The sequence below is a fragment of the Mauremys mutica genome, chromosome 8, assembly GCF_020497125.1.
Source record: "Mauremys mutica isolate MM-2020 ecotype Southern chromosome 8, ASM2049712v1, whole genome shotgun sequence".
In the NCBI taxonomy this organism is placed as follows: Eukaryota; Metazoa; Chordata; order Testudines; family Geoemydidae; genus Mauremys; species Mauremys mutica.
Genome location: NC_059079.1, coordinates 11,062,860 through 11,089,354, shown reverse-complemented (window position 1 = coordinate 11,089,354; position 26,495 = coordinate 11,062,860). Strand labels below are relative to the sequence as shown.

Sequence of the window (26,495 nt, the reverse complement as noted above, 5' to 3'; positions counted from 1 at the left end):
CTGCAGTACCAGCAGCCCAGTGCTTCAGCAATCAGTCTCAAGCAGCAAGTGAAGTTGCAGGAGTCAGTATACACTGTACAGTAAGGAAGATGATCTGAACAAACAGCATAAGCATGTTCTCTATATTTTATCATCATGTCTACAGCTCTCCACGTTCAGCCTTACAAGACAGTCTCGATTTTAAAAAACATAATCTTCACTTGTTTTTAAGATCAGCAGTTCATGTGTATTTGTTATTTGCATGACATGTCTGTTCTAAAGGCTGTAGCTAAAAGGCAGGCTTGTTCAATGCTCTCAGTGTACCAAACTGTAACAAAATAAAGTGCTAAAACAACTCACCGTTGTTGACAGAGATCAAATGAATGGAGAAAAGCGTTTCTCTTGCCCCCAAAGGCTCCCCTTAGTTCATGCCATGTCAGTTACACACACTGAGCTCAGAAAGATATTTTCCCTTTCCCAATTCAGATCCTTTCCAGATGTGAGCAGCAAAACTAGAGCGAGAAATAGGCAACCGTCTCCCAAAGAGAATTTCCTGTCCTTTGCAGTGAAATCGGAGAGGAATTTTCCAAACTTACCATATGGGAAAATGTGAGCAGAGATAAGGGGGGAAGCAGCTGTAGTCTGAACATAAAGACTTGGGCAAGGAACAACCTCCAGTCTCTCTTGTCAGCACACTTTGCGAGACCAGCAAGAGATGCCAAAAAGAGGAGCAATTTAAAGAACTGATGGAAGGGAAGCAGAGGCTGTACATGCTTAACATTTCACTGCATGGTATTTACATTGTCAGTGCAAAATTTATTTATTTATTTAAGGAGCATGCCAAATTCTGGATCTCCCACCCACCCTGCTGTTGGGAAGAATTTGTTAATTTCATCCAGCCCCATCTTTTCCTCTCTAGCTCTCCTTGGTTTTCACCCCATCAGCAGATCTTCAGGGACCAGAGAAAGCCTGCAAAATCCCAGAAACCTCAGGATAGAGTTCCAGAATCTGAGACAAACCAAAAATCCTTCCTTCTACCCCAGTCCATCCTCCTCTTCTCCATTCCCCCCACCCCAGCATTTCACTCACCTCCTCCCCCTACCCCCAACAATCTGTTTTGGGCAGGATCATTGCATTTCCTGTTCATTCTCCACTTTGCAGGAGGGAGATGAGCTGCTCTTTATCACATATTAGCTCTGAGTGCACTAGCATTTCCAGGCAATGTGATGGGTTTTTGACACCAGGAGCGGGTTATTCCAGCAAGAGGTGGCATACTGTAAAGAAAACAATCTGTTGCACGGATGGCCTGCTGTGGCTTGTACTGTACCTGTAAGAAATCTGCAGGCAAGCTCTCCCTGCTCAGAAAAAGGCCTTCCTGGTCCTTGCTGTGCTCCAAAAAAAAAAAAGACTCTTCCCTTCAGACTCCAGCTGAATACTTAGTTAACACCCATTCAGTTGTTTTGTCCCCCGCTTCTTCCAGGCTTATATAATCAACTGGAACTGATCCAACCCAGACCACGAGCAGGTTCCCAAAAGTCAGTGTGGGAAGTGTGTGTTTTTATTAAAAAAAGAAAAAAAATTGGCTGCTGTGTTTTAAAATGATTCAGAGATCTAGGATTTATTCTGCACTTCCCACCCTCCTCTGCCATAGTCCCCATTGTGTGACACCCGCCCCCCCCCCCCCCAGACCACACACAACAAAGGCAACACAAAGCAGCAATCTGTTTTCAGGGAGCAGGAGACAATTATGGAGCGGTCTGGTGCTGTTTCGCTCAGAGTAACATGTGCTTCTGAAAATCAGATGAAGAGAGGAGAAGCAGGAGGCCCATGGCAGCCCAACTCGTTAATCATTTTAGAAAAAAGACGTTAAGTGAGAGGGGACAGGACTTGCTCCCTCTTGAGAATGGTATTTTTCCCGAGGCTTGTGCTTTGTTTTAAATTAATGATCCAAGATACTCCCAAACTGTTGCTTTCTGCACTTGCTTATCCTCTTCTAGCACACCGCATCTGGACTCTTTCCTATCTGCTCAGCCCCCGGTCCCTTTGCATTTCCATTATGAGAAGCTGCTAGACAAACCACTCCCAAACCAGCCCTTTAATCATGCCAAGTCTGAGTTTGCTACAGTGACTATTAATCCAAACTGAAGGGCATGACTCCAGTATACTTATGTAACCCTTAGTAAGTGATAATAGCCATCAGTTAGATCAGATCCTCTATGCAGACATATAAAGGAAGCTGTGCCTGCCCCCAATGAGCTCACAATCTAAGTCTAAGGAATACATGCAGAAAATACTGCCAGCCAAACTCATTTAGTGTAATGCCCCATCTCTAAGAGTGCCATACCCAGTTGATAACATTAGCAGTTAACACCTGCAAGAAGGAATATTTTTAGCCTGAAAAGCTTAAGTACCAACATTTAAATTGTGATACAATTCCTTCTGCAGGTCACTGGGATCTGCAGAAATAGGTCCTTAAGCAGTCTGGTTTTGACAGGACGTCTAGCTATTTAAAGTGACAGATGCTGTATTCCATATATTTACAGAACCCAAAAGTGTTTCTGCAACATGCCTAGAACATGGGAGATGCATGGTGTGAGAGCTCCACCTCTGCACTGGCCTCTTAAAGCCAGGCTAAAAGCCCCTGTTCCAACCAGAGGAGGCTCTCCCGGCACAGGTGCTGTGAAGGACCCCACTGGAAGCTCTGGCACAGAGTGCACATTGGGCCAAGACTGCCAATGCCATGGTGCATAGGGCCACCCTAGGAGGCTGCCATAATTTAGGCAGGCTCTGAGGGCTGTGCAATTTAGGCCAGGGCCTCTCCAATCCCCAGAGCAGCCCCGGATCAGGAAGGCACAAAGGCGGCTTTAAAGCCATCATAGCCCTCCTCCCCCTGGCCTGTACCTGTTAGAGGCTCAGCACATAATCTCACTGGTTGTAAACTCTTTAGGAGAAGGGAAATATAAATGTAGACTGACATGATGAGTAAGCGACAAACATCAGGAAAGAGATGGTCGGGGTGAGGACAACAAAGGGTACGAGCAATGGGATAACCTGGCAGCTCATTTCAGATGTGCACATTCTGATTGTTCAGTTACAAGTGATTATATATCATGGGATTATTGACTCACTTGTGGGCAGCATGGAAGGAGCGAGTGAGAGGGATTAGTTAGATTAAGTTTACTTTTAATAGAGTCTAAAACATTGCAAAAATTTGCTTACCTTTGTTTTCTCTTATCCTTTGCGTCCGTCCTTGTCAACCTGGGCTTGTTACAGAAACATTGATACTCCTGAAGAGACGCCAAGACAAACCTTTTATAAAAAGCATCTTTCAGGTAAATTGCCATATATACTCTCTTAAAGATGGAAAACTTTGGTATCCAATGTGATTCAGTACTGAGGCAGGTATTCAAATCCAAGATATAAACTATATGTCCTAATCCTAAACCCACTAGCCTCTTTCCACTGATTTTAGTGACTTTAGTTCAGACCCCTAATTTTCTTGGAGGACATACATTTTTTCATGTTTCCTAACAATAACTGTGTATGGCTTTTAACTGACCATATACAGTTGATACAAAGTGTATTTTGTACTTTTCTCTATTATGTATCACAAATCCTGATTAATTTGATGTAGCACTGATAATATTTCTGTACCTCTTAAAAATAACTACCACCTCCTGGTTTGTGACCCCACTTAAAGGGATATATTTGGTCATCTGTTTTTAAGCAGAGCTACCTGTTGAAGTTGGTGGGAAATTCTGCTTAAAAATATACAGCACAATATGGCCCATGGTGTCACTCCTGCAAGTGGTGCACCTGGTTTTTGTTTTTAGTACTGCAAGAACTGGTTCCACACCACACTGAGTGGCTCTTCACCATTTGTCCTCCATATGTGGTTTGCTTCCTCAGATATTGATTTTTCATAATTAAAGAGATTTTGTCCCCTGCCTTTTATCTGCCAGTCTAGTCCTGGGCATCATTAGTCTCCATTTATTGAGAACTGACATTCAGCTCGGCAGCATATAAATCAGAGGAGAGAAAGTCCCTGCTCCAGGAAGTTTACAATCTAAAACGATCAACTACGAAGTGGGCACGTGGGAAGAGGATGGTCACACACAGCCTCATGCTTGTGTTGAGTGTTTATTTGTCACCAAGAACTTTTCCTCCCAGCAGTCTGCAATATGCCTTACACCAGTGGCTCTTTGCCTTTCCAGACTGCTGTATCCCTTTCAGGAGTCTCATTTATCTTTCACCTCACTTAAAAACGACTTGCTTACAAAATCAGACATAAAAACACAGAAGTGACATGGCGCTCTCTTGCTGAAAAATTGCTGACTTTCTCATTTTGACCATACAATTATAAAATAAATCAATTGGAATACAAATATTGTGCTTACATTTCAGTGTATAGTATATAGCACAGTATAAACAAGTCGTCTGTATGAAATTTTAGTTTGTACTGACTTTGCTAATGCTTTTTATGTAGCCTATTCTAAAACTAAGCATATCTCTAGATGAGTTGATGTACCCCCCCCCCCCCGGAAGACCTCTGCACCCCCCCCTGGGGTATGTGTACCCCTGGTTGAGAACCATTGCCTTACATGGCCCCAAAGAGTGGACGGTTGGCTCCAACACACACACACACCATAAATCTTCCTTCCTCCTCCTCCTGCTAACTGACTAAGCCTCTTCATCCATACTCCCCACCAGTGACAAGCAACCTGACCTCCCTTCACGACTCACCAAACCTATAAAAAATGAGCACGTACTCCCATTAGTATAACAAAAAATGATCTATCCATCTATCCAATCCTGTCCCCACCTCAAAATGTCCTATGCAGCTATAGAAGTCTGCCCAAGGACCTGCATGCCATACTTCCCATGTGGCCATGCTAATCATAGGGCCAGCCCTATCTGACAACTTATAAAACTGTAGAAATTTGAAGCCCAAAACTGTTTCCCTAGATATCCCAGACCTGTGGTTCATGCACACTCATTCAGCTATGGAGAGTGCTCTAGCAAATGTGCCTGATTTGGGCGAGGCATTCTCAAAAGTTTGTGATCCTGCACTGCATGTATGGCCTATATTTTCAAAGGTGATTAGTGATTTAAGTGCCCAAATTGAGACACCTTAAAGTGGCCTAATTTTCAGAAAGTGCTGAACTCCTACACTCTGAAAATCATCTCCCCTTTAAGTGTCTCAAGTTGCGCACCCAAAATCACTAATCACTTTTGAGCAGTTAGGCCTATGGTTTTAGGAGGATCTATCAAAACTCCATGGTGCTTAGCTGTGTCTTCAAATCAGGCAAAACAGCTAGGTTCAAATGCAAAATTCAAAGAGACAGAAAACAAAACAAAACAAAACAAAAAAATCAGGGGCTCTGAACCAAAAGTGAAATAGTAACACCAATTCCTGCAAGCCAAATCTGCTGAATTAGACACAAGCTCTGCTCATCAGCTCAACCTTGGAGACATGGATTTGATTTTCTACATGTACTGAAACATGTGTTTTGCACATTTTTAATACAAAAAATCATATATAAAAATTACATGGACTTTGCAAACAGATATAAAGATGAAAATATTAGGTCTGCCAACTCTTGACAGTTTTTCTTTACCAATGTTAAATGATCAACAACTTAATTTCAGTTGATAAAACTAATGACATATTTCAAAAAGAAAAAGATTATTCATTGAAGCCCACAAACAAAGGGGGAACTTTATAAGGTTTAATTGCTGAAGCTGAAATTTCTGCTCATATGAGCTGGGAACCTGAAACTACTAAGTCTACTGCCTGAAGGAGAAGTGTTGGTTTTTTTTAAGGCCTTTAATACCAAAAGTTATTTTCACATTTCCAGTGCAATACTTCACTGCCTGCAAGGGAGAATCAGAGAAATGGGGGAAAGGAATCAGGCTAACACAAAAAGATGATAAGGTACTTGAAATAGCAGCTTGCCAGAGTTCCACCATTCATCCAGTTTGGAGCACTCTGTCAATGTAGAGATGCACACATTCTGGAGATCAGGAAAACAGATGATCAAAAGGTATGGAGGATCTTAGTTATGAGATGGTGAAGTGCTTAAGCCTATGTTGTTTGGAGAAGACAAGGTTATGGAGGCAAACGGGGAATCTCCTTGCATGTATAGGTTCTTAAAGAGGTGACAAAGGCTTCGGTAATGATCTATTTACTTTATGCAACTTCTGAGAAACACATGGACAGTCTGGAAATGAAAGACACATGCAAACCAAGTTTAGGGTACATCAAAGGAGGACTTTGCACCCATTCCCCATCACCAGTGTACGAAGCAAGTGATTCTTGGGCACAAGCAGAGTTTAAATTGCCACTAAATTTGGGGTCATGAAGGAATTTCATTCTACCACACAAGCAAGGAACTTACTGGTTTGCACATCTCACTAACACTTGAACAGATTCTTCTCTATTACGATAAGATGGGGGTAAACATCCCATGTGATCCGATTGTTGTGGCTATAAAAGGTAAGAACATTGCACAGCACGGAATCCTGATAGTGTTTGCCTGTTTCTTATACAGTACACAAAAACACTGTTGTGAGAGTTAAGGTTTCTCCATACATAACACACCTAGCACAAACCCAAGTTAAATTGTTTTACGATGGTTGAGATATCATCTGCAGATGGACCCATGACTGTCAAATGTGTAAAAATACCTATGAACCTGCTGACTGGATGTTTTTGATCTATAAACTTTCTGTGCTTGAAATTAGTAGCATTGAGCAGTTATTTGTTTGCATAAGGCAGATCTATCCAAACCCCATTGGACAATGGCAGTGTTTTCTGAAGGGAAGTCGCTCATTTGGATTTGCCAAGAAATTCTTGAGTAGCTCCAAAGGGTAAGAACCAGTCAGACCACAATCTTCAAAAAATGAAGGTAAAGAAGAAACCACTGCTTCTGGCGATTGCTGCTAGCCTCTTGCCATATGCTTCCACAATGACTGACAAAAAGGCCAGGGGGCAGGTAGACAGCAATGTCTGAGATACAGCAGCTATAACCAAGTGACCTCTAGCCAATCAGCAACTCTGTTGTCATTTAATAGCTGAGCTAACAAACCCACCAGCTAATCTTTTCAACTACATACCAGCCTCATGAAGCTGAATGAAAACCACCCTGAATATCAGCCTTTTTGGTTTTGTATTCTTTTCCCATTTTTTACTAGTAGAGGGATACCTCTATCTTAACATGCTTGTACTTGGGTTTTGCGGGGTTTTTTAACTCCAGAAGATGGCTGGTAGTGGGCATTTGGATAGAATCCACAGAATTTGAAAACATGTCCAGAGAATATTTCCTCAAACACCTAAAACTGCCCCAGGTTAGCATTGCTATCTAAAAGATCACACATTTCAGCGTTTCGGGGTCACATGCTTAAATCCTGAAACTTATTTTCATCTAAATTTTTGTAATCTGTTTTAGAGGAGATGGGAAAGATTGTTGCCTAATCATCTGTAATTTGGGCAGGGAATGCCACACTGGGCATCAGAAAATTTCAACCTGGGAGTGATTTGACCCTTCCTGTTGGTATGACAAATATATCAGTTGGCATTGACAATGTCCTATTATTTTAGGGCTGATAGCTAAGACTGCTTTCCAAATTATTAGGTAAAGCTTTTTAAGAATTCGGTTTATTTGGCATGATTTAATCAATCGGATACTTAGATTAATTCAAAGATCTGATGTTAATCCATTTTATTTTAATTTCATAGAATCATAGAATATCAGGGTTGGAAGAGACCTCAGGAGGTATCTAGTCCAACCCCCTGCTAAAAGCAGGACCAACACCAACTAAACCATCCCAGCCAGGGCTTTGACTTGTTTATATGTATTTTATGCTTTTTTGCTTCTTTAGTTTAGCCAACAAATATATAAAATCAGAACATTATGTGAGATATTCTTCCCCAGACACTGGGTTCTCTACACTGAATCCTGCAGTAGATAACAGACTACTCTGTCACCCACTTGGTGATCCATAGAAAAACTGGCCCCAATAGTCCTCACAGTATGCACCATGAAAATTGATTTATATAATAAAATCTGACAAAAACGCCACACAGAATAGGAAAGCATATTTAATTTTCTATTAAACATTTGACCAGAATACATTATTTTTCCACCAAATAAAAAGGAATAAGAATTTTTTACAGTATTAGGTAAAAACTTAAAAGAATTATCAGCTCTAGGAACATTTTATTAATAAGTATTTAAACAAAGCAGCTGTTATCTGATTTTCCTCTCAATCTTATTTCAAGGTGATGAGGCATTACAATTAATGCTGTGAATCTCAAAGCAAATTTTAGTCTGACCACTAATTTTGAATGTTTTTATTTACTTCTAGAGGTTTGGGTTTTTTTAAAATTTCCAAAGCAGTAGTATGGAAAATATTTTAAAAGCAGATTCCTAGGAGTTTAAAAAGAGTTACGTAGCTGTAGAGATCCCTCTCATAAAATAATTTTAATTAAAGAACCAATTTGTTAGATTTAAGTTCAGTGACACCAAAGTGACCTTTCTCATTAAAAATACATAAGGCTTTTAAAAATAATTCAGACTGGTTACCATCAAATTTTATTTATCTAATTCCTTGCATTATACTGTTTATAACCATGAATGCCTCAGTTTAGTTTGAAGTCACAATTACTACATTCACTTTGCACTAGACAGATATATGGAGTTCAGCAAGACAGTACTTAAATCTCTACTAACGCTCTGTTAAGTTTAGGAAAGATGGATTCGATTACCCAAATTTAGAAAAACGTGTACCACTGTTACTTTCAATGTCTAGTTCCACTCTGGATTTTGACAAACATATATATCAAGTCTTGTGTGTGAAGTGCAGTCAAATGAATTCAAAGTTTAGCTTTGCCTGGCTGAAGCTGTAGGCTCTGAAGCTTCATAGCCATGCCCATGTTCCCAGAAACCTTCAATTTACCTTGAAAGAAAGCCTGCAAAGACGAAATGAAGAATGTTATTTTGTCCTTTGGTTTTGATGCTTCTAATCCTTTCAGGTGACGATGTCCTGTCTTTATTGCACCACTTCATCCAAGGTTTATACTTAATCTTTGGAGGCTTTAAATAGTATGGCAATACAGAATAGAAAAAGACTTTGTAGCATGGGCTGTAATTTCTTTACAGACTAAAACACATCACCTCTGCGGCAGTTACACGTAGACTCAGTTAAAGAATCAAGAAAAAAAAATTGTAGAGAAGTAGGCATTTAACAATTCCCCATGTCAAAATGCTGCATTATAGACTGCTTTACATTTTTTACCTTTTAAATACTGAATCCAAAATGTGATGATAATGGAAGCTGCCAACCACAACTGTCTGTGAAGAATGAACAGAACATCTAGAATATGGGCCTTTGAGAATTAGGCCCCAATCCTGCAGAGATTTATGCACGTGATCAGTCCCAATAAAGTCAATGAGATGATTCACATACGTAAAGTTAAGCACGTATGTACATCTTTTCAGGATCAGGGCCTGATGGAACTTCCTGAAGTTTATATATAGTGCTACGTAATTGTGGTATCTAAGCAGTTAAGTATATTAAATGTCAGAAGTCTCTTTTACTATATAAGGAAGGACTTGGGCTCCACAAAAGCATGTCAGAACCCCTGAAATTTCAGGTTTCAGAGTAGCAGCCGTGTTAGTCTGTATCCGCAAAAAAAAACAGGAGTACTTGTGGCACCTTAAAGACTAACAAATTTATTGTAGCATGAGCTTTCGTGAGCTAAAGCTCACTTCTTCGGATGCATAGAATGGAACACACAGACAGGAGATATTTATACATACAGAGAACATGAAAAGGTGGAAGTATGCATACCAACAGGCAGAGTCTAATCAATTGAGATGAGCTATCGTTAGCAGGAGGAAAAAAAACTTTTTGAAGTGATAATTAAGATGGCCCATAGAAGGTGTGAGGAGAACTTAACATAGGGAAATAGATTCAATTGGTGTAATGACCCAACCATTCCCAGTCTTTATTTAGACCACAGTTAATGGTATCTAGTTTGCATATTAATTCAAGTTCAGCAGTCTCTCTTTGGAGTCTGTTTTTGAAGTTTTTTTGTTGCAAAATTGCCACCTTCAAGTCTGTCACTGAGTGGTTAGGAAGGTTGAAGTGTTCTCCCACTGGTTTTTGAATGTTATGATTCCTGATGTCAGATTTGTGTCCATTTATTCTTTTGCGTAGAGACTGTCCGGTTTGGCCAATGTACATGGCAGAGGGGCATTGCTGGCACATGATGGCATATATCACGTTGGTAGATGTGCAGGTGTACGAGCCCCTGATGGTGTGTCTGATGTGATTAGGTCCTGTGATGGTGTCACTTGAATGGATATGTGGACAGAGCTGGCATCGGGCTTTATTGCAAGGATAGGTTCCTGGGTTAGTGTTTATGTTGTATGGTGTGCGGTTGCTGGTGAGTATTTGCTTCAGGTTGGGAGGCTGTCTATAAGCAAGGACTGGCCTGTCTCCCAAGATCTGTGAGAGTGAGGGATCATCTTTAAGGATAGGTTGTAAATCTTTGATGATGCGCTGGAGAGGTTTTAGTTGGGGGCTGTAGGTGATGGCTAGTGGTGTTCTGTTATTTTCTTTTTTAGGCCTGTCCTGTAGTAGGTGGCTTCTGGGTACTCTTCTGGCTCTGTCACTGCTGAACTTGAATTAATATGCAAACTAGATACCATTAACTGTGGTCTAAATAAAGACTGGGAATGGTTGGGTCATTACACCAATTGAATCTATTTCCCTATGTTAAGTTCTCCTCACACCTTCTATGGGCCATCTTAATTATCACTTCAAAAAGTTTTTTTTCCTCCTGCTAACGATAGCTCATCTCAATTGATTAGACTCTGCCTGTTGGTATGCATACTTCCACCTTTTCATGTTCTCTGTATGTATAAATATCTCCTGTCTGTGTGTTCCATTCTATGCATCCGAAGAAGTGAGCTTTAGCTCACGAAAGCTCATGCTACAATAAATTTGTTAGTCTTTAAGGTGCCACAAGTACTCCTGAAATTTCAGTGACAGACCACAAAACAGAGTTAAATGTTTACTTCACACAAATTACATAGAAATATTGGAAAGCAAAAGTGTATGTGGAAAAATTAGGACTTCAATATTCTATCTAAATATCTTACCAAGTTTGGCAAAAAAGTTTTGGGGTTGTTGTTTTTTGTTATATTCTCAGCTTTGCATAAAAGTATACAGTGCAAAGAGAGAAGTTAATTTTCATAAATTTCATTAAGCCACCATCATATATGTTGGAGGGGGCTGGTGATGAGGAAAGCCAGACATTCCCAAATTGAATGGGATGGCTAACTACTACTACTTTTTTTCATTTCAGACTGCATCCTTTCTGCATGTCATGAAGCCTCCTCATAAGTGATTCATAGGCTACACACTGGAGTTCAGAGTGGAACATGCTTATCAGCCGAAAAGCCTTCCCAGATTGTGCATTACTGGCACTACTGTCCCCAAACAACATTAACTTCTCTGTAGTAACACAACACAGTAACATATGATTCTGATAAAGGCAGTTTAGGGTTATGTGGTGCCAGATCAGATAAAACAGATTTTTAAAGAGATTTTTTTTTCTCACCCCCACATTGTATCAGTACAGGACAGTTAAGGTTGTTTGGATTTCTGCACTTTCACATATTTGGATATTTAAGTTTAAGGTTAAATCTGAATTTCTGGGTTTGCAACATTTGTTATTTGGGATAATTAGAAAATCCCTATAATGTATTTTACCCTAAATTAGTGGTGGGTAAATTCAACCTTAACTCCATTTTATCACACTGTTAGTCCAGGAATTTCTTTGAGTAATTTTAATAATAAAACTCAAGGGAATTCCCAGACAAAAAGTGTTATATATGAACCGCAAGCAAGAATCCCAAAGAGAACATTACCCTGAGATATTTCTGATGATTTGAAAATATAAAGTATCAACTTAAAATTAAAAATAATTTTAACTTTTAGGCCAGATTCACCAGTATGTTCTGATGGCTTTATGCCACTCTAAAGCAGAGCAAATCAGCAAGAGCATACTGGCCAATTCAACTGGTTTTTTTTTTTTTTTTTTTTACAGCTGCTTTGCATCACCAGAGCAGCACAAAACAGCCACAGCGTGTACCTCTGTTTCCTTCTCTCTCCCCTTGCCCAAATTCTCCCTGCTGCTTGTGTCTGCATCTATCTCCCTGTACACAACACCAGTTTTTCCCTCCTTTGTGCACTCCACAATCCCCTGCATACAGATACTAATTTCCCCCTTGTCTTCTCCTGCAACCTTCAGACCTCAAATTTCCCCTCCTGGCCTATCTGGTGAGTACATCCAGTATAATATGTAGCTTTTCAAAACAAATTTTTAGGATTAATGGTCTTTTTTGCCTTTATTTAAAAAATGAAAGCTTATTTGTCACAGAGGCTGGTTAATAAAAATCAGAGAGACTCAAGAATTGCCCTCTTTCTCAATGGCCATCTTCTCCCATGGTTTTCAATGGGACAGAGCATCAGCTGCCACCCACAGTCAAACTGACCACTACCACCACTTGTTTCCAATAAGTGAAGCCCCCTATACTATCAGAAGGCAGAGAGGAACACTATGGGAAACAATCCCTTATAAAAATGACCATCTGAGAACAGCCAATGTCTTCCATCTCATTGAAAATAATGGGAGATGACAGCCATTTTGAAAGAGACCAGTTCTATGTAAAATTCTCTGCAGAAGAACAAAATTCCTCATCGCCATGCTAAAGGAGAAACTTCCACTTATGAAGAACAGGGGAAAAAAATTACCATTAATCCTAAAATTGTCTTCAAAAATAGCCTGCACATAAGATTTCAGTGAGTTTTTAAGTATAAGAAAAGTGTAAAACATCTGTGTTATTCCATTATTAAGATTATTCAGGACAAAGATAAGGTCCAACATCAGGTGCTAAATTACTCAAAAGACTCATTTTAAAGTAATAAAATTTGCTTGTAAACTAATTAATACATTTGCTTGTAAGGTCTCACAAAATTGCAGTCTGTATTCAAAGAGTGAATGCTGTGATTTTGGTGAGGATATGCTATATTCTTCGTACACAACAAACTGGTTGCGTCTCTGGTTTAAGTGCAAAAATGCTCAATTCACCCTTAACTATGGAACTGTGAGTGGCACTTTCATAATTTTCTAAATGTCCCAGTAGTGCAGTTACAAAACAGCAGGAATTTAATAAACAGTTTCAAGCATGAGTGTAACATTTTTAGAAGCAATATATGACTCAAGCACCTACAGAATCTTAGAATTGTGGCACAGTAACTGCCTTGTTTTAGACTGTTCAGTACTTAGGTGTTCTGTGACTAGTGTATTTTCTGCTATTTATTTCTTCAGCATGCAGCCTTTTTATAATAAGACTGAATAATGAAGCAATTCCAACCAGGAAATTTATTAATTGCACTTACTGATTGCCAGGTAAACATTCTGCCAAGTACGCTGGAAGTACATTAGTGTAAAAACCTATATTTGCTATTCTTTAGATCTAACAGGTGTTCAAAAAATACTCTTGCATAAAAAAGTATTGATCACTTATCCAAAAGAATCCAGAAAAAAATAAAAGGTGTTGCTTCATAGCCTATGTAAAATAAAAACAATTATAGATATTCAGCTTTTCATTTAATCTTCATTTTACTTACTGTCTGTGGATTTATTTTGCCAGTCATTAAAGCCAACAAGTCAGAATCAGCCATTGTAATTGTACAGTCAGCTTTCTTATCTGTAACACATAACAGAGACAGAGTTTGACTGTTTAGCTTCAAGTTGAGAGAAACAGAGCACTCTCAGGCATGACTCACATTAAAGCTCCTGCGAATGTAGAGTAGTGGAATGATATTAAAAGAAGTCATGGTCTATAGGGTCACATGCTGCTTATTAACAGAGCTCAGCAGAAGTTGGAAGGAAGGGATAAAATATGAGCGAGACTCATTAGCAGGTATAGCAGCATAAGTACTGCATAATCACTAACAAATATTTGTTGGGTAAGTGTCAGAGGGAACTTGATTGAGAAACCCTGTTACATAAGGATCAGCAGGAGTCCCAGACGGGCAGTACTTAAATCTAAGTATTAATGCATTTGCTACAAAACCAAGTCCATTAATAATAAGGGGCACTGGGATTAGATGGGCTGGAGTATAGCAATAAGATTTAAAAATTTTCTCTAGACTGCTAGTACAAATCAGACCCTGGTCACTGGCAACTGGAAGTTGCTAATATCTGAGGACTGTTTGGGGCCTGTAAAGTGAGCCTGTGACCACAATCCAGTTTCAAAAGGAGTAGAGTCCACAACAATAATCCATCACAATTGTTAATCTCAACTGAAATGAGGGAGAGATCCTCAACCACACTTTAGCCCCTTTATGCTGGGGAAAGAATCAGACATTAATGGCCTCTAGAAGTCCTGGCTGGTTGGGATTTCCTTATTGCTGGCACTGCAGAAAAACCGTCTTATGAGGACCTCCTCACATGCCCAACTACAGAGGGTGTGCAAAATGTGGGAGGGAAACATCATATGTGTGACAGTGATCCTAGGGGCCACCACAGCCCCCAGAGCAGCCTAGGATCAGGAGGAGCCAGGGCCTCTTAAAGCCTTCCCTTCTCCTGGTTTGCGAGTTCTGTGTTTATACCTCTGAGGGTATATCTACATTGGAATCAAAGACCTGCAGCTGGCTCAGGTCAGCTAACTCGGACTCACAGGGCATGGGCTGTGGAGCTATAAAATGGCAGTATAGACATTTGGGCTCTGGCTGGAGCCAGACTTTGAAATGCTGCGAGGGAGGAGGGTCCAGCGCCCACGCTCTAGCTAGAGTATCAACATAGCAATTTTATAGCCCTGCAGTTCAAGCCCGAGTCAGCTGACCCAAGCTGCGGCAGTGCCACAGGTCTTTTATTGCAATGTAGGTGTACCTTTAGAAATGCAGCACAGAACTTCACCTTCAATGGGCATAGCAATATCTACTCTACATAGTCCCCCCAGAACCAGCTTGATGCTCATTTGCAGGGAAGGGAAATGTCACTTCCTGTTCTGCTCTTGGAACTACATAGGGGATTTTAATATTTGTGAAAGGTGCTGAAAACTAAGTATTACTTCGTATTAGGTTTGGGAAACGTATTTAATTCCCCATTCACTGAGAAACAGATCCTTATGTGATTAGTTAAAAGTTAACTCCAGGAGTTAGATTCATATTTTTTCACCCTTTTGATTTGTATTGTGAACTTAATTTCTAAGTAGAAATAAAAACTTTAACTTGGATTAGATGTTTATTTTCTCCTGAGAGAGTTCCTGGAGATATGTATCACTACACAAACTCCAAGTTGAGGCATTTCCTGCCCAGAGCCTTTCAAGAGGAGGCGTGTGTGTTCTGTTTTCCTTTGTACATTTCTTAACAAAAAGCTCACAGCCACAGCTGCTGAGTTAGTGCAACCCCAGGAGATTTCAAAATCTCCTTAACCATAAACCAGCTGAAAGTGTTATCATCTATTTCATCTGTATCTGTAACCACAACGAGTTTTCACTGACTTTCTTGACTGGATTTTAATTATGACAAAAGATAGACCAGTATATCTCTATATAGCATTGTTCTTTAATGCATTCATAACAGAAAGAATAACGACTGAAAACATCTTCTCCTTAAACTAACAATACCTTACTTAAATTCTGCTAACTCAGTTGCAGATTTATGTCCAAGGACAAAATTACAAAAGACATGAACCATCCAATTCTCTGAAGTACAGTCAGTGAACAAGTCTGAGGTATTTTTACTCCACAGCAGTGGAGAGGAGAATGTCAAATACTTCCACTCTTTCTGTAATAGCATTATATATAATTCCCCCCACCAAGTTTTGTACCCTTACATGCAGCCAATGTTGATTTATCTTGTAATCAGTGGGTGCAGCAATTCTAGACATGGGCCAGGCATGCTCCAATTTGCAGCTGCAATTAAGCCTGCCCCCCAGATTTCAAGAACAATCTTCTATCTGTCCTTTCAGGCATTTCTAGGCTATCCATTAGTGTAGTAATCACCCGATTCTGTTTATTCTGGCACTGGTACTTCCAAGAGTCATGTATGTTCTAATCTCCTCAAATACTGCTTATCTAACTGGAAAGTCTTAAAAAAGTGTCATAGGAAATATGAGGACAGAAGGAGAAGAAGAAGAGGAACAGCACTTAATCTTAGCCATAACCAAACAATGAGGATTAAAACTTAACTTCATTTGTCAATGATGAGGTGGGGATTTTAAAAATAATGTAGTTCTTGTTTAACTAAAGAAGTTCATATTTTGTACGTAACCTTCGAGGACCTGATAGTTCCCTTTCATTCTGATAACATGGGTTATACCAAAAGACATACTGTAGAGATAACAGCACTGACCTGAATTAATATCTACAGAGCCTTTACCATTTTTCACATCTACTATCCAGGTTGCTTCTTTACCATCAGGACCATCTTTTACTTTGAAGGCAAAGATACCACCAATTTTCTTGACAAAATGTTCTCCTTCCTGTAACAATTATGCATAAGTTACATTTGATGGACAAGTGAATCACTTCATTCCATCAGCTTTGGCACAATTAAAATAATTTGTTTTAAACAGATGTTTACACCAAGTAGCAATGGATGAATCTTTCAACCTGTTATTAAAGATCTATTCAATTCATTCTGATAAGCTTAATTTAACACATGCAAACCTGAATTTATGTACTATAGCTATTGTACATAAATACATACTCTTTGGAAGTTGAATATCTGTTAATTTTGAGACCAATGGTAATATATAATTGCTTTAATTAATGTAATCATTCCCCATTTTTTGGAGTTACACCTCCCAACATACTGATAAAAGTCTACTAAACCCAAAAAGAACAAATAATTCCAAGGTCTCAAATAACTGTCATTTACAAATATGAGTTTAAAAGCAAAGATCAAATATATTATAAAAAACAGGTAAATATTAATACTTGCTTGAAAATGACAGACTTGCCCTATTATAAGTTTTGCTTTAAGCTTGGAAAAAGGCCATGTTACCGTGGAGGAAAATCGAAAGAGGGCCTTAAAACTCTGGTCAAGCTAGTAGGCCTAAAGTATTGGCCGAGCATGTTTCTGATTTTTCATGGCCGAATGGAAAGTCCCCAAAATGGAACAATGGCTTTCTGTGTATAAGGGGCATGAGGAGGAAAAGTCCCCAAACAGGACAATTTGCAATAGCCACGCTTAAGAAATATATAACCGTAACAGTACTGTTAGAAAAGTCAAACCCCAAAAGAACCAGACTGTGAATAACAACAACAAGAAAGGCTGAATATGGGAATATGATTATTCTTTTTGCTTTTGACCTGTATTGATTTTGCAATGTATTCCAAATAAGGTAATTAAGACGAAAGCATGGGTAATTTGTTTGTGGTTTTAAGCTTTAAAAGCTTGTGTGTTCCTTGAATCGGGGGCAGCTCCGATAGCTGTCACCCCCTGCGCGCTTGTATTCAATAAAGGAAGCCTGATCCAAACACAACTCGTGGTCTTTTTCCACAACATTACCATTCTTTCATTATAGCAAGCAGCAAACACCAAATAAAAGCTGAAAATTAACAACAGTAACTAGGTGAGCACAATACACAAAGATCGACAACAGAAAAGGAGGAAAATCAAAGACTAAATAAAGTAACATGTAAATGCAACAGGTTAGCAAAGTTTGAATGAGAAATACAAAGAAATTGAACAAGTGGATAAGGAGAACAAAGTGAGATATATCAAAAACAGAAGAGACTTTAATTAAACAAAAGTGATCAATACGACCCTTAAGGACAAAAATGGACAATATCTCAATATCTAAAAGACAAGAATGAGTTATGGCAAAAATATATCAAGGAACTATGATGACAGGCCTGAAAAACCTCAACTAGAGATCAGTCAGGGAAGCCCACCAATAACTGATGAAGAAATCATGGCAGCAATAAAAATGCTTCTGAATGGAAAAGCACTAGGATGTGATGAAATACCAGCTGAATTGTTAAAAAACATAGGGGATGAAGGATTGAAAGCCCTGGCATAGGTAATGAAGAGTATGAATGTTTTATAGTCTTTACAATCCATAGTGGTGTTCTTTTTTGGGATTTTCATACACAGTGAAGTTGTAAAATCAATCAGACTAGTATCACATGCCTCTAAGACACTTTTGTGAGTTGTTCAAGACCAAATACAAGGAAAGATTGATAAGGAAGAAAGTGAACAACAATATGGAATCAAAAATGAATAGGGCACCATAAACAGCATTATGAACGTGAAGCTCATCTTAGAAAGATCAATAGAAATGGGGAAACAGCATACTTGTGTTTCACTGACTTCTAAAAAGCCTTTGAGGAAACCACTACAAATTTCTCAATATAGTAAGATCTGTAGGGACTGATGGGTACAAACTCCCAGTAATGAATGGCATTAGAAGGCAATTATATTGGGAGATGAAAATGGAAAACATGTCAAGTATTTGATTAAATTAATTGAAGAAATAGAAGGTTTTAACATGAATGGAAAATGGGTGAATAATATTCGCTATGCAGATGACAGTATTGTTGGCTGATTCAGAAGACAGTCTGATGAAGTTAGTGAAGATTGTATATAAATATGGCAAAGAATATGGCCTAGAGTTGAATATGGACAAGACAAAAATTATGGGCGTATCAAGGATCCTAGGAAAACATGCAAGATTCCAGTGAACAGCACAACTATACAGCAAGTGAGAAATTATTGCTACTTAGGAAGCATCATTATAGAAGATGGAAGATTGGATACTGAAGTCAGCACCAGAACAGCTAGAGCAAAAGACATTCTGGAAGAATAAACATCTGATGAGAAGGGACATGAATCTGAAGATTAAATTCCAACTCATAAAAACTTGTATTTGGTCTGTGTTAAAATCACAATTGTGAATAACAAAAATTCAATCCTTCAAATTATGGTGTTACAGAAAAATTCAGAAAATATCATATAAAAACCACATAACTAACTAACAAGTACTGGAAATGATTGGCACTCAGCAAAAGTTAGTTTTTCTGACAAGAAAGTTTTTATTTCAGGCCACATTTTAAGTGGTTGAGAGTGTAATGTATGTTTACAGGCACTGGAAGGGAAAGTTGATGACAGAAAAAACATGAGGCAGAAAAAGAAGAATTTAGATGGATGATGTGGTATCTTGGGTGGATCAAAAAGACGATTCATCCATAAAGAGGACCATACAGAATGGGCTACCAAAGTTGCAAATCTCCAGTAATGGAGAGGCCATATTAGAAGAACCCAGTGAACTACTAGGACCTGCCAGCAACTTGGAGCAAATTGTTTTAAGAACAAAGTTTGATAATTTAGAGTAATTAAAGTGTTTTTGTAACTCACTTCACCTTTTGTGTACCAGAAGAATATCCTAGCAAATTCACAAATCACATCAGTTTCAAATTTTATATTACTAATGAAGAGAACTGGACTACTTATACGCTTAAAGTTAAGCACATGCTCAAGTGCTTTAATAGACTGGGCCAATGTGCTCATCACCTTGCAGGATCAAGCCTATAATGAGTAGCTCCTCTCCCAGCAACCTGTCAGAGGTGGAAGGAGGATGGGTTGAAATTTTGCAGGCATAGTAGCAGCCTCTCTCAGCCCCAAAATCCTCTGTAGAGGTGGCAGAAGTTCCCCACACTCACTCCACCCAAATTAGTATTGCTGGGCTTCCCACCCTGCACATAGAGCCCTTTAGCGGTGTGGTTATTGTCAGTTTGGGGTAAGTGCATCTGCATTCCCTCTCTGTGGTCCACTCCAGGAATACTGCCCAGTGAGGTCTCGGATCTCTAGCCATCACCTGTCTCTGGGCAGGAACGCTTGTCCCACTCCCTTCCGCATGGGGGTTTTAAGGCTGCCTAGCCCCGTGTCACACTATAATATCCCCAGAAAGCCATCTGTCTAAAGGTCAGCACATGGGGCTACGCTTTCTCTCTGGTAAAAACCCTGTCATTGTTTTCAGTGACCATGCAGATCTTTCTCAGCAGACAATAGGACCAAAAAAGCATTAAAAAAAACCCAATAAGAGTTCCTACAGGAATGCTAAAACCTTACCAGAAGTCACCCATCAGTCTGATGGGGCCCTAATAAGACAAAGTCTTTCCAACCTTTCCACAAGGGTGGTGCCCCCTTGGACAGAAGGTCCTGTCCATTTACTGGATCAGTAAGAAGGACCTGTATCAGTTCAGCTTTTTATGCCAAAAGAGTCTCTGGAAAACCCAGTTTGAATGAGTATATGCAAACACCCCAGAAGGTGGTGCTTTGGAGTTGTTTACATATCCCAGGTTATTACCTCCCACAGTTTTTAGTTCCAGGAAGAACTGTGATAACCCACCCCCAGAGAGCAGAACACAATCATCCATAATTCATCCATAAATTTAGTACGATGGTCCCCAAAAATACTGCATAGGATTGCAATATCTGTCACAGTTACCACCTACACAGTGCTTCCCGCTCCAAAGTGTGGAGTGGCAAATCACTCAGACAGAGACCTGACTGTCAACAGCAACAACCAATTTTCTCCCTCAACACACATAGTGATCCTCTTAGTAGACTTAAGAAGGGGTCACATCTCTCATTTTGAAAACATGCATGGATTCTGCCAAAGTTTATGCACCTTACATTGAACAGATCTCACTCTGGACAAGTACATTTTTCAAGTCTTTGCATGCAGCGAGGCACATGAGGTGTGAATTAAAGCTAAATGATTAACCTTAACTCTGAAGCCAAAGCATAATAAATAAAAAATTAAGTCTCCCATTATAAAGACTTTAAAAAAAAGAAATAAAGGGATTTACCTCTTCAAGTTTCTTTTCAATCTCTTTGAAGACAAGATGGGCCTTAAATCCATCAACAGTTGCCCTGGTGGGAATAGCCTGGATGCGCTGGCTGCTGAAATGAAAGGAAACCACTCATTTAAATCACTTAGGCCATCTGTCACTGCAAAGTAAACTCAAGTTATCTACATTCAAGTTAGCCTGGCTCAAATGAGAGCAGCCACACTACAAAGTAACGCTCCAACTGCACAGAGCGGTTAGTTAGCAGCTGATGAGTTATGCAAACTCAAGCTGTAGCCTATACCCGGACAGGCCAGCCAACTAGAGTTAAAAGCACCATCACACTTAAGTTAATGGTGTGTGTGGGGGGGAAATGGGATTCAAGCTATAATGCAAGTTAACTCTGCAGTAAACACAAGACCTTAGAATCATGTGAAGAACCTAACAAATAACCCTCTATTCCGTACAAATCCATCTCATCTAGAGCTACATATAAAGGCACCAAGTTCTGCTCTTATTTACCTGGATGTATACCCAGAGCAACTTTTAATTACGGGAGCCACTGAATACAGTACATCTAGCTCTGATGACTTAAACCAAGATTGCACCAGTATGAAATAAAATTTAGTAAGATCTTTATGACCATGAAATGCAATAGCTTTCCCTTTGTTACCCAATGTTAACATATCACACTACAATTGCATAGCTAAATGATGTGAACAGAGGAGCTTAACTTTTTTTAATGCTAACATCTTACATATGTTCAGTGCAATTCTTCTAGTAGAGGTCTTTTACAGGCAAAGCCTTTTGGAAAAACAACTTTAATAAGAAGGCAGCAATTGATAGCTGGCTAGATTTTAATTTCTAGACTTTGAAAGTTGTCTTCAGGAAAAAAGAAAAAAAAATCTCACGAGCAGTTCCCCCAACCAAATTTTTGTAAGATCATAATTATGTCAAAGAAAAGTCAAATAAATGGGTTGTAGTAATAATTTCTAATTGCAGTTATTTAGGAGGAACACAATCAGCTGAGTATGCAAAACCTTTCCTCACACACAAAGGAGAGCACTATTGTCAGTAACTCAGGATATGCTAGCAATGTAGAGACAATGCAAAGACTGTCCTTGCTCCAAAGAGCTTACAATTTAGAAAGACAAAAAAAGGGGGGGGGGCGGCTCAGGAAAGTAAATAATTGTGGCAGATAAGGCCATTTCCTGCAATATATGTGAAAAGAACTAACTGAATTAAGTTTAAGTATCTTTGGAGTCCATTATATTAAATGCAAAGGTTATGTATTATTGTCGGCCAGGATTGTATGTAACCTCTTTACGGGGGAGAGATGATGTGAAACCTGGAAAGGGTTATGAACTTCAAAGGGCTATAGTGAAAGTGGGCCAGACAAAAATGGACCTTTGGGACAAACAGTCAAGCAGTTTGCCTGGGAAATCTCTATAGGGACTTGAATGCAAATTCCCCATCTCTGATTATGCAAAAATCCAGTCTTTTGAAGCTACACTCTGAGCAGAAGACCATTATCTGCTGATTACCTATTCCCAGAGTCTCAGAATTAAAGGTACAAGCTATATAAAGGAAAGACTGAACTATTCACAATGGTTCTGAATCTGAGACAGTTATGAACTTGTAACCCTGGGGGAAGCTCCGTTGTGGATTCTGAAGAACTAATACCTGCCAGGGCCTGAGGTTGGAGTTGGGGTGACTTCTGATAAGTTTTTTAGCATGCATTTAGATTCTTCTATTGTTTTTAATATGTTTTCTCCATAATATTGTCACCTTAAAAATAAGTGTGCTTGCTTGTAAAGAACTGTGTGGTAACTTGCGACTGCTGGCAATTACAGCCATTCATAGCCTTCAGAGAGAAAGCAAAAGCACAGATGCTGGCCTATTTAGGGGATGAAACAGGGTAGGGGGAGAACTGGGCAGCCTGGAAAAAACATGGCTCGTAGGGAAAGAAATGTGAGTCTCTAGCAAAGAGATGCGACTGTTGAGGAGCCAGGAGCCTAAAGTGGGTGCCCTTGGTGGGCCACGAGGAAGAAATACAGGTGCTGTTGCCCTGAACTGTGACAATAATATACAACACTTATTGAGTTAGTGTGTTTAGAAATCTGTATTGATGCCTATTGCAAAGTCTCCTGAACTAAACAATTATAAAAATCAATTAAATAACACACCACCCAGGGCTTTTTTACTAAAAATCCTCATTTCCTATTATAAAGGGCAAATAAAAGCCTGGCCAAAAAGACAGACAGGGTCTTACAACGTTGCTTAAAGGCTTCTAAACTCTGGCACGCTGACAAAAGGATCAGATTCCAGAGGCCTGGGTCTCCCACCAAGAACACTATATCACAACAGCAATGAAAAAGAGTAACCTCATGACATCTTTTGCTTTTATTTTCAACCTTCCAATCTCAACATCATTAATGAAAAATCAAACTCTTTGCTGTTTCATTCAGCACTCGCTGGAGTACATTAGTACAGTTGGCATGCATGGGAACTAGACTGTGAAATCAAATTAGAAATGAGTTGGAGAAAAACCTCTCTCTCTCTCTCTCTCTCTGAAATTTTACAAGAGATAATTTTGTTGTTCATGTTTTGAAAGCAACAGATATTAAATATGGAACGGAGATGTCAAAAAGCTGTATAAACCAACATTAGAGAGACAAGGTGATTGAGTAAAAGAGACAAGCTTTTGAGCTACAGAGCTCTCTTCTTCAAGTCTGGGACCAACACAACTACAACAACACTCCACATGTATAAACCAACATGTCAATTTTTCTAAACAAGGCTGAAAGTGAAAACAAGGGACAATATATTCTAGCAAGTTCCCTCCCAAATCCTTTTATTTTTATGGACGGGCATTTTTGGCGCAACCCCTGTTCATATTAATAATTTAAAACTACAATACATATAAAATTTTGAAAATAAAAAGAGTTTGGAATTGCTTTACAGGAATGGGCCAATTATGCATTTACAATGGTATGGCATTCTACAACCCTGGCCAAAACTGGATGAGCCACAGGAAGGTATAAAACTCCTACAATCCCACTTAAATACGCGTATTATACAATAAGGGAATTTCTCTATGACCACACCTGATAGTTCACCAGTGAAAATCTGATGACCCTTACAGCTACTATAGAAGATATTTTTATTCATATAGATTTACCATTTTTAATCTTACCAAATTCTTGGCCTAGATAATCCCATGACAGATTTCCTCAGATTAATTACCTGTTTAATTTTTTAACAATTAATGTTCTTTGTTGTCTTTTAATGTTTACCGCCCCCCTTATCGTTTTACTATGGGACCAGAAAAATATGAAAACTCAAATGGACTTCCATATACCTTTTATTAATTTATATACCTGTAGTGTATCTTCTTTTACTCTTGCCTGTCTGAATTAAGAAACTCTATATCCTATAATCTCTCTTTGTATGGAAACTCCCTCATATGCCTATAATCCGAATTATCTCTCTGCTGTAAGAACATGTATACATACACTTGTTCCTAAACTTGGGGGGGGGGGGGTTATGCCTACAATACTCTTTTTAAACAAATACTATTGCAAAAATATTTGTACAAGCAGGAACACCAACCCCAATTCCTATGCAAATATTCCACATCTGTCATCACCAAAGCTATCAAATATTCACATCACTATCAAAATCTGTGATGTGGATTATTAAACCCTTCCCAATAGTAAACAAACTTCCAATAAGTAGTAACAAACCTTATACTGTACAGATTTTGAAACAGGCATCTCTGTTGCTAGTAGGATTGGAAATCCTGGCCCCACTGAAGACAATCGCAAAACTCCATTAAATAAGAACCCCAAAGAAAAATATCAGGCGCTTGCTAGTTTAAAAAACAAAATCCCACCCACATGTTCTCTGTGAAAATAAGATTTTTCTACTACAAAAAATAACTGCTCTTGAACAGAAAAGGCATGAAGCTACTGTTTTATTTCATATTTCTTATCCAAATAACTATTATTTGTACATCTAAACAAATAAAGGAATCTCTGTACCTAGGAATGGTCAGTGACCTGTGCATTCAGACTGGAGCATTTTGAAGTACTAAAGGTATGAAGATTGTAGCTTTCATGCTGCCTTATGGCAATTTAATTGAAGTCTTAAAATGTCTGGAGTTTTACAAGAATTATATCAAAGTATCAGTGCCAGTTTTTCATATCCCTTTTCCTTAAATTTATTTAGAATTTTGGACATGGAAACAGATACTTATTAGAACACAATTAAGGAGGGGGGGGGAAAAGCAGCCATCATGACCAACACCAAAACCACTACAAAAGTTGAAATAGACTGCAGGAAAAATAGCTGCACATAAGCACTGAGAAAGAGTTGTGCATTCAGGAACTGCATTTTCCCCTGCTGTGCGGGAACAAACATAATCCAAGCAGTCTATTTAATAGGGTACTGAGAAAACTGTATTGCAGGGGTAGGCAACCTATGGCACGCGTGCTGAAGGCAGCACACGAGCTGAATTTCAGCGTCATTCACACTGCCCGGGTCCTGGCTACTGGTCCGGGAGGCTCTGCATTTTAAAAGAAGCTTCTTAAACATTTTTAAAAACTTATTTACTTTACATACAACAATAGTTTAGTTATATATTACAGACTTATAGAAAGAGACCTTCTAAAAATGTTAAAATATATTACTGGCACGCAAAACCTTAAATTAGAGTGACTAAATGAAGACTCAGCACACTACTTCTGAAAGGTTGCTGATCCCTGCTGTATTGTATGTGCAAAATAAGCCAATTATATGCACATTTTCATTTCAGCACTACCAGACTGGATCTACCACACTATTTAAACATTATATCCTACTTTATGCTGCACTCAAACAGAAAATCTCTGTCTTCCAAAGTAAAGAATAATGCTGCCTCTTCTCTGATGACGTTTATATACAGATTTATCTAAACACAAATAGATAAAAGCTCACCTTACAGCTTCAGGAAAACCCATTCTGTATAATGTTACAACTACAGCTCCACCAAGGCCTATGTTATGTTGCAGAGCAACCTTTGCACCAGGAACTTGTCTCTTCCCAGCTTCCCCTCTTAGCTGCCAGCAGAGTTCAGCACACTGAGCCAGACCTAAAAAATCAAACACAGAGCACGCAGATCTTAAAACATTCCAACTATTGCAAGAGCAAGCAACAAATACAATAATGTTTTATATCACGCTACCTCTTCTGCAAACTAAAATTTAAACAACTCCAGTTACCAAAATCCTAAGAAAAAAGCCTTTTTTTAAAAACAGAAGCTTAAACGGTGAGGTAATATCTTTTATTGGCCCAACTTCTGTTGGAGAGAGAAATTTTTGAGCCACACAGAGCTCTTTTCAGGTCTGTGTGGCTCAAAAGCTTGTCTCTCTCACCAACAGACGCTGGTCCAATAAAAGTTATTATTAATATCCTGGGACCAACACAGCTACAACTACACTGCATACAACAACTGAAAGGAATACAAAAACTAGGAGTGCTTAGGGCTAGAAAGTTATACTGATTTAAAAATGAGCAATCTTAAAAATGCTGTTTTCTTTTATGGGAAATCCAATACTGACCATGACTTAGGTAATAATATTATTTAGCTCTTAT

General features: G+C 38.9%; 2 protein-coding genes across 6 annotated transcripts in view; both read right to left on the bottom strand.

The window, feature by feature from the left end:
• Positions 1 to 473, bottom strand: part of PODN (podocan) — a 32,280-nt gene extending 31,807 nt beyond the window's left edge. Inside the window, exon 1 of the mRNA XM_045028953.1 lies at positions 340 to 473. The gene's annotated coding sequence lies outside the window, so the exon portion shown is untranslated. The remainder of the gene's footprint in view (positions 1 to 339) is intronic.
• A 7,890-nt stretch (positions 474 to 8,363) lies between these two features.
• SCP2 (sterol carrier protein 2) overlaps positions 8,364 to 26,495 on the bottom strand; it is a 49,950-nt gene continuing 31,818 nt past the window's right edge. For 4 of the 5 annotated variants that reach the window (XM_045027817.1, XM_045027814.1, XM_045027816.1 and 1 more), the window contains exons 12-16: positions 25,839 to 25,992; positions 20,883 to 20,976; positions 16,417 to 16,546; positions 13,684 to 13,763; positions 8,364 to 8,950 (exon numbers count right to left, since the gene is read on the bottom strand). In XM_045027817.1, the coding sequence (XP_044883752.1) occupies positions 8,855 to 8,950; positions 13,684 to 13,763; positions 16,417 to 16,546; positions 20,883 to 20,976; positions 25,839 to 25,992 (554 nt within the window). In that variant the 3' untranslated portion in view covers positions 8,364 to 8,854. The remainder of the gene's footprint in view (positions 8,951 to 13,683; positions 13,764 to 16,416; positions 16,547 to 20,882; positions 20,977 to 25,838; positions 25,993 to 26,495) is intronic. The other variant, XM_045027815.1, reaches the window with a different exon arrangement.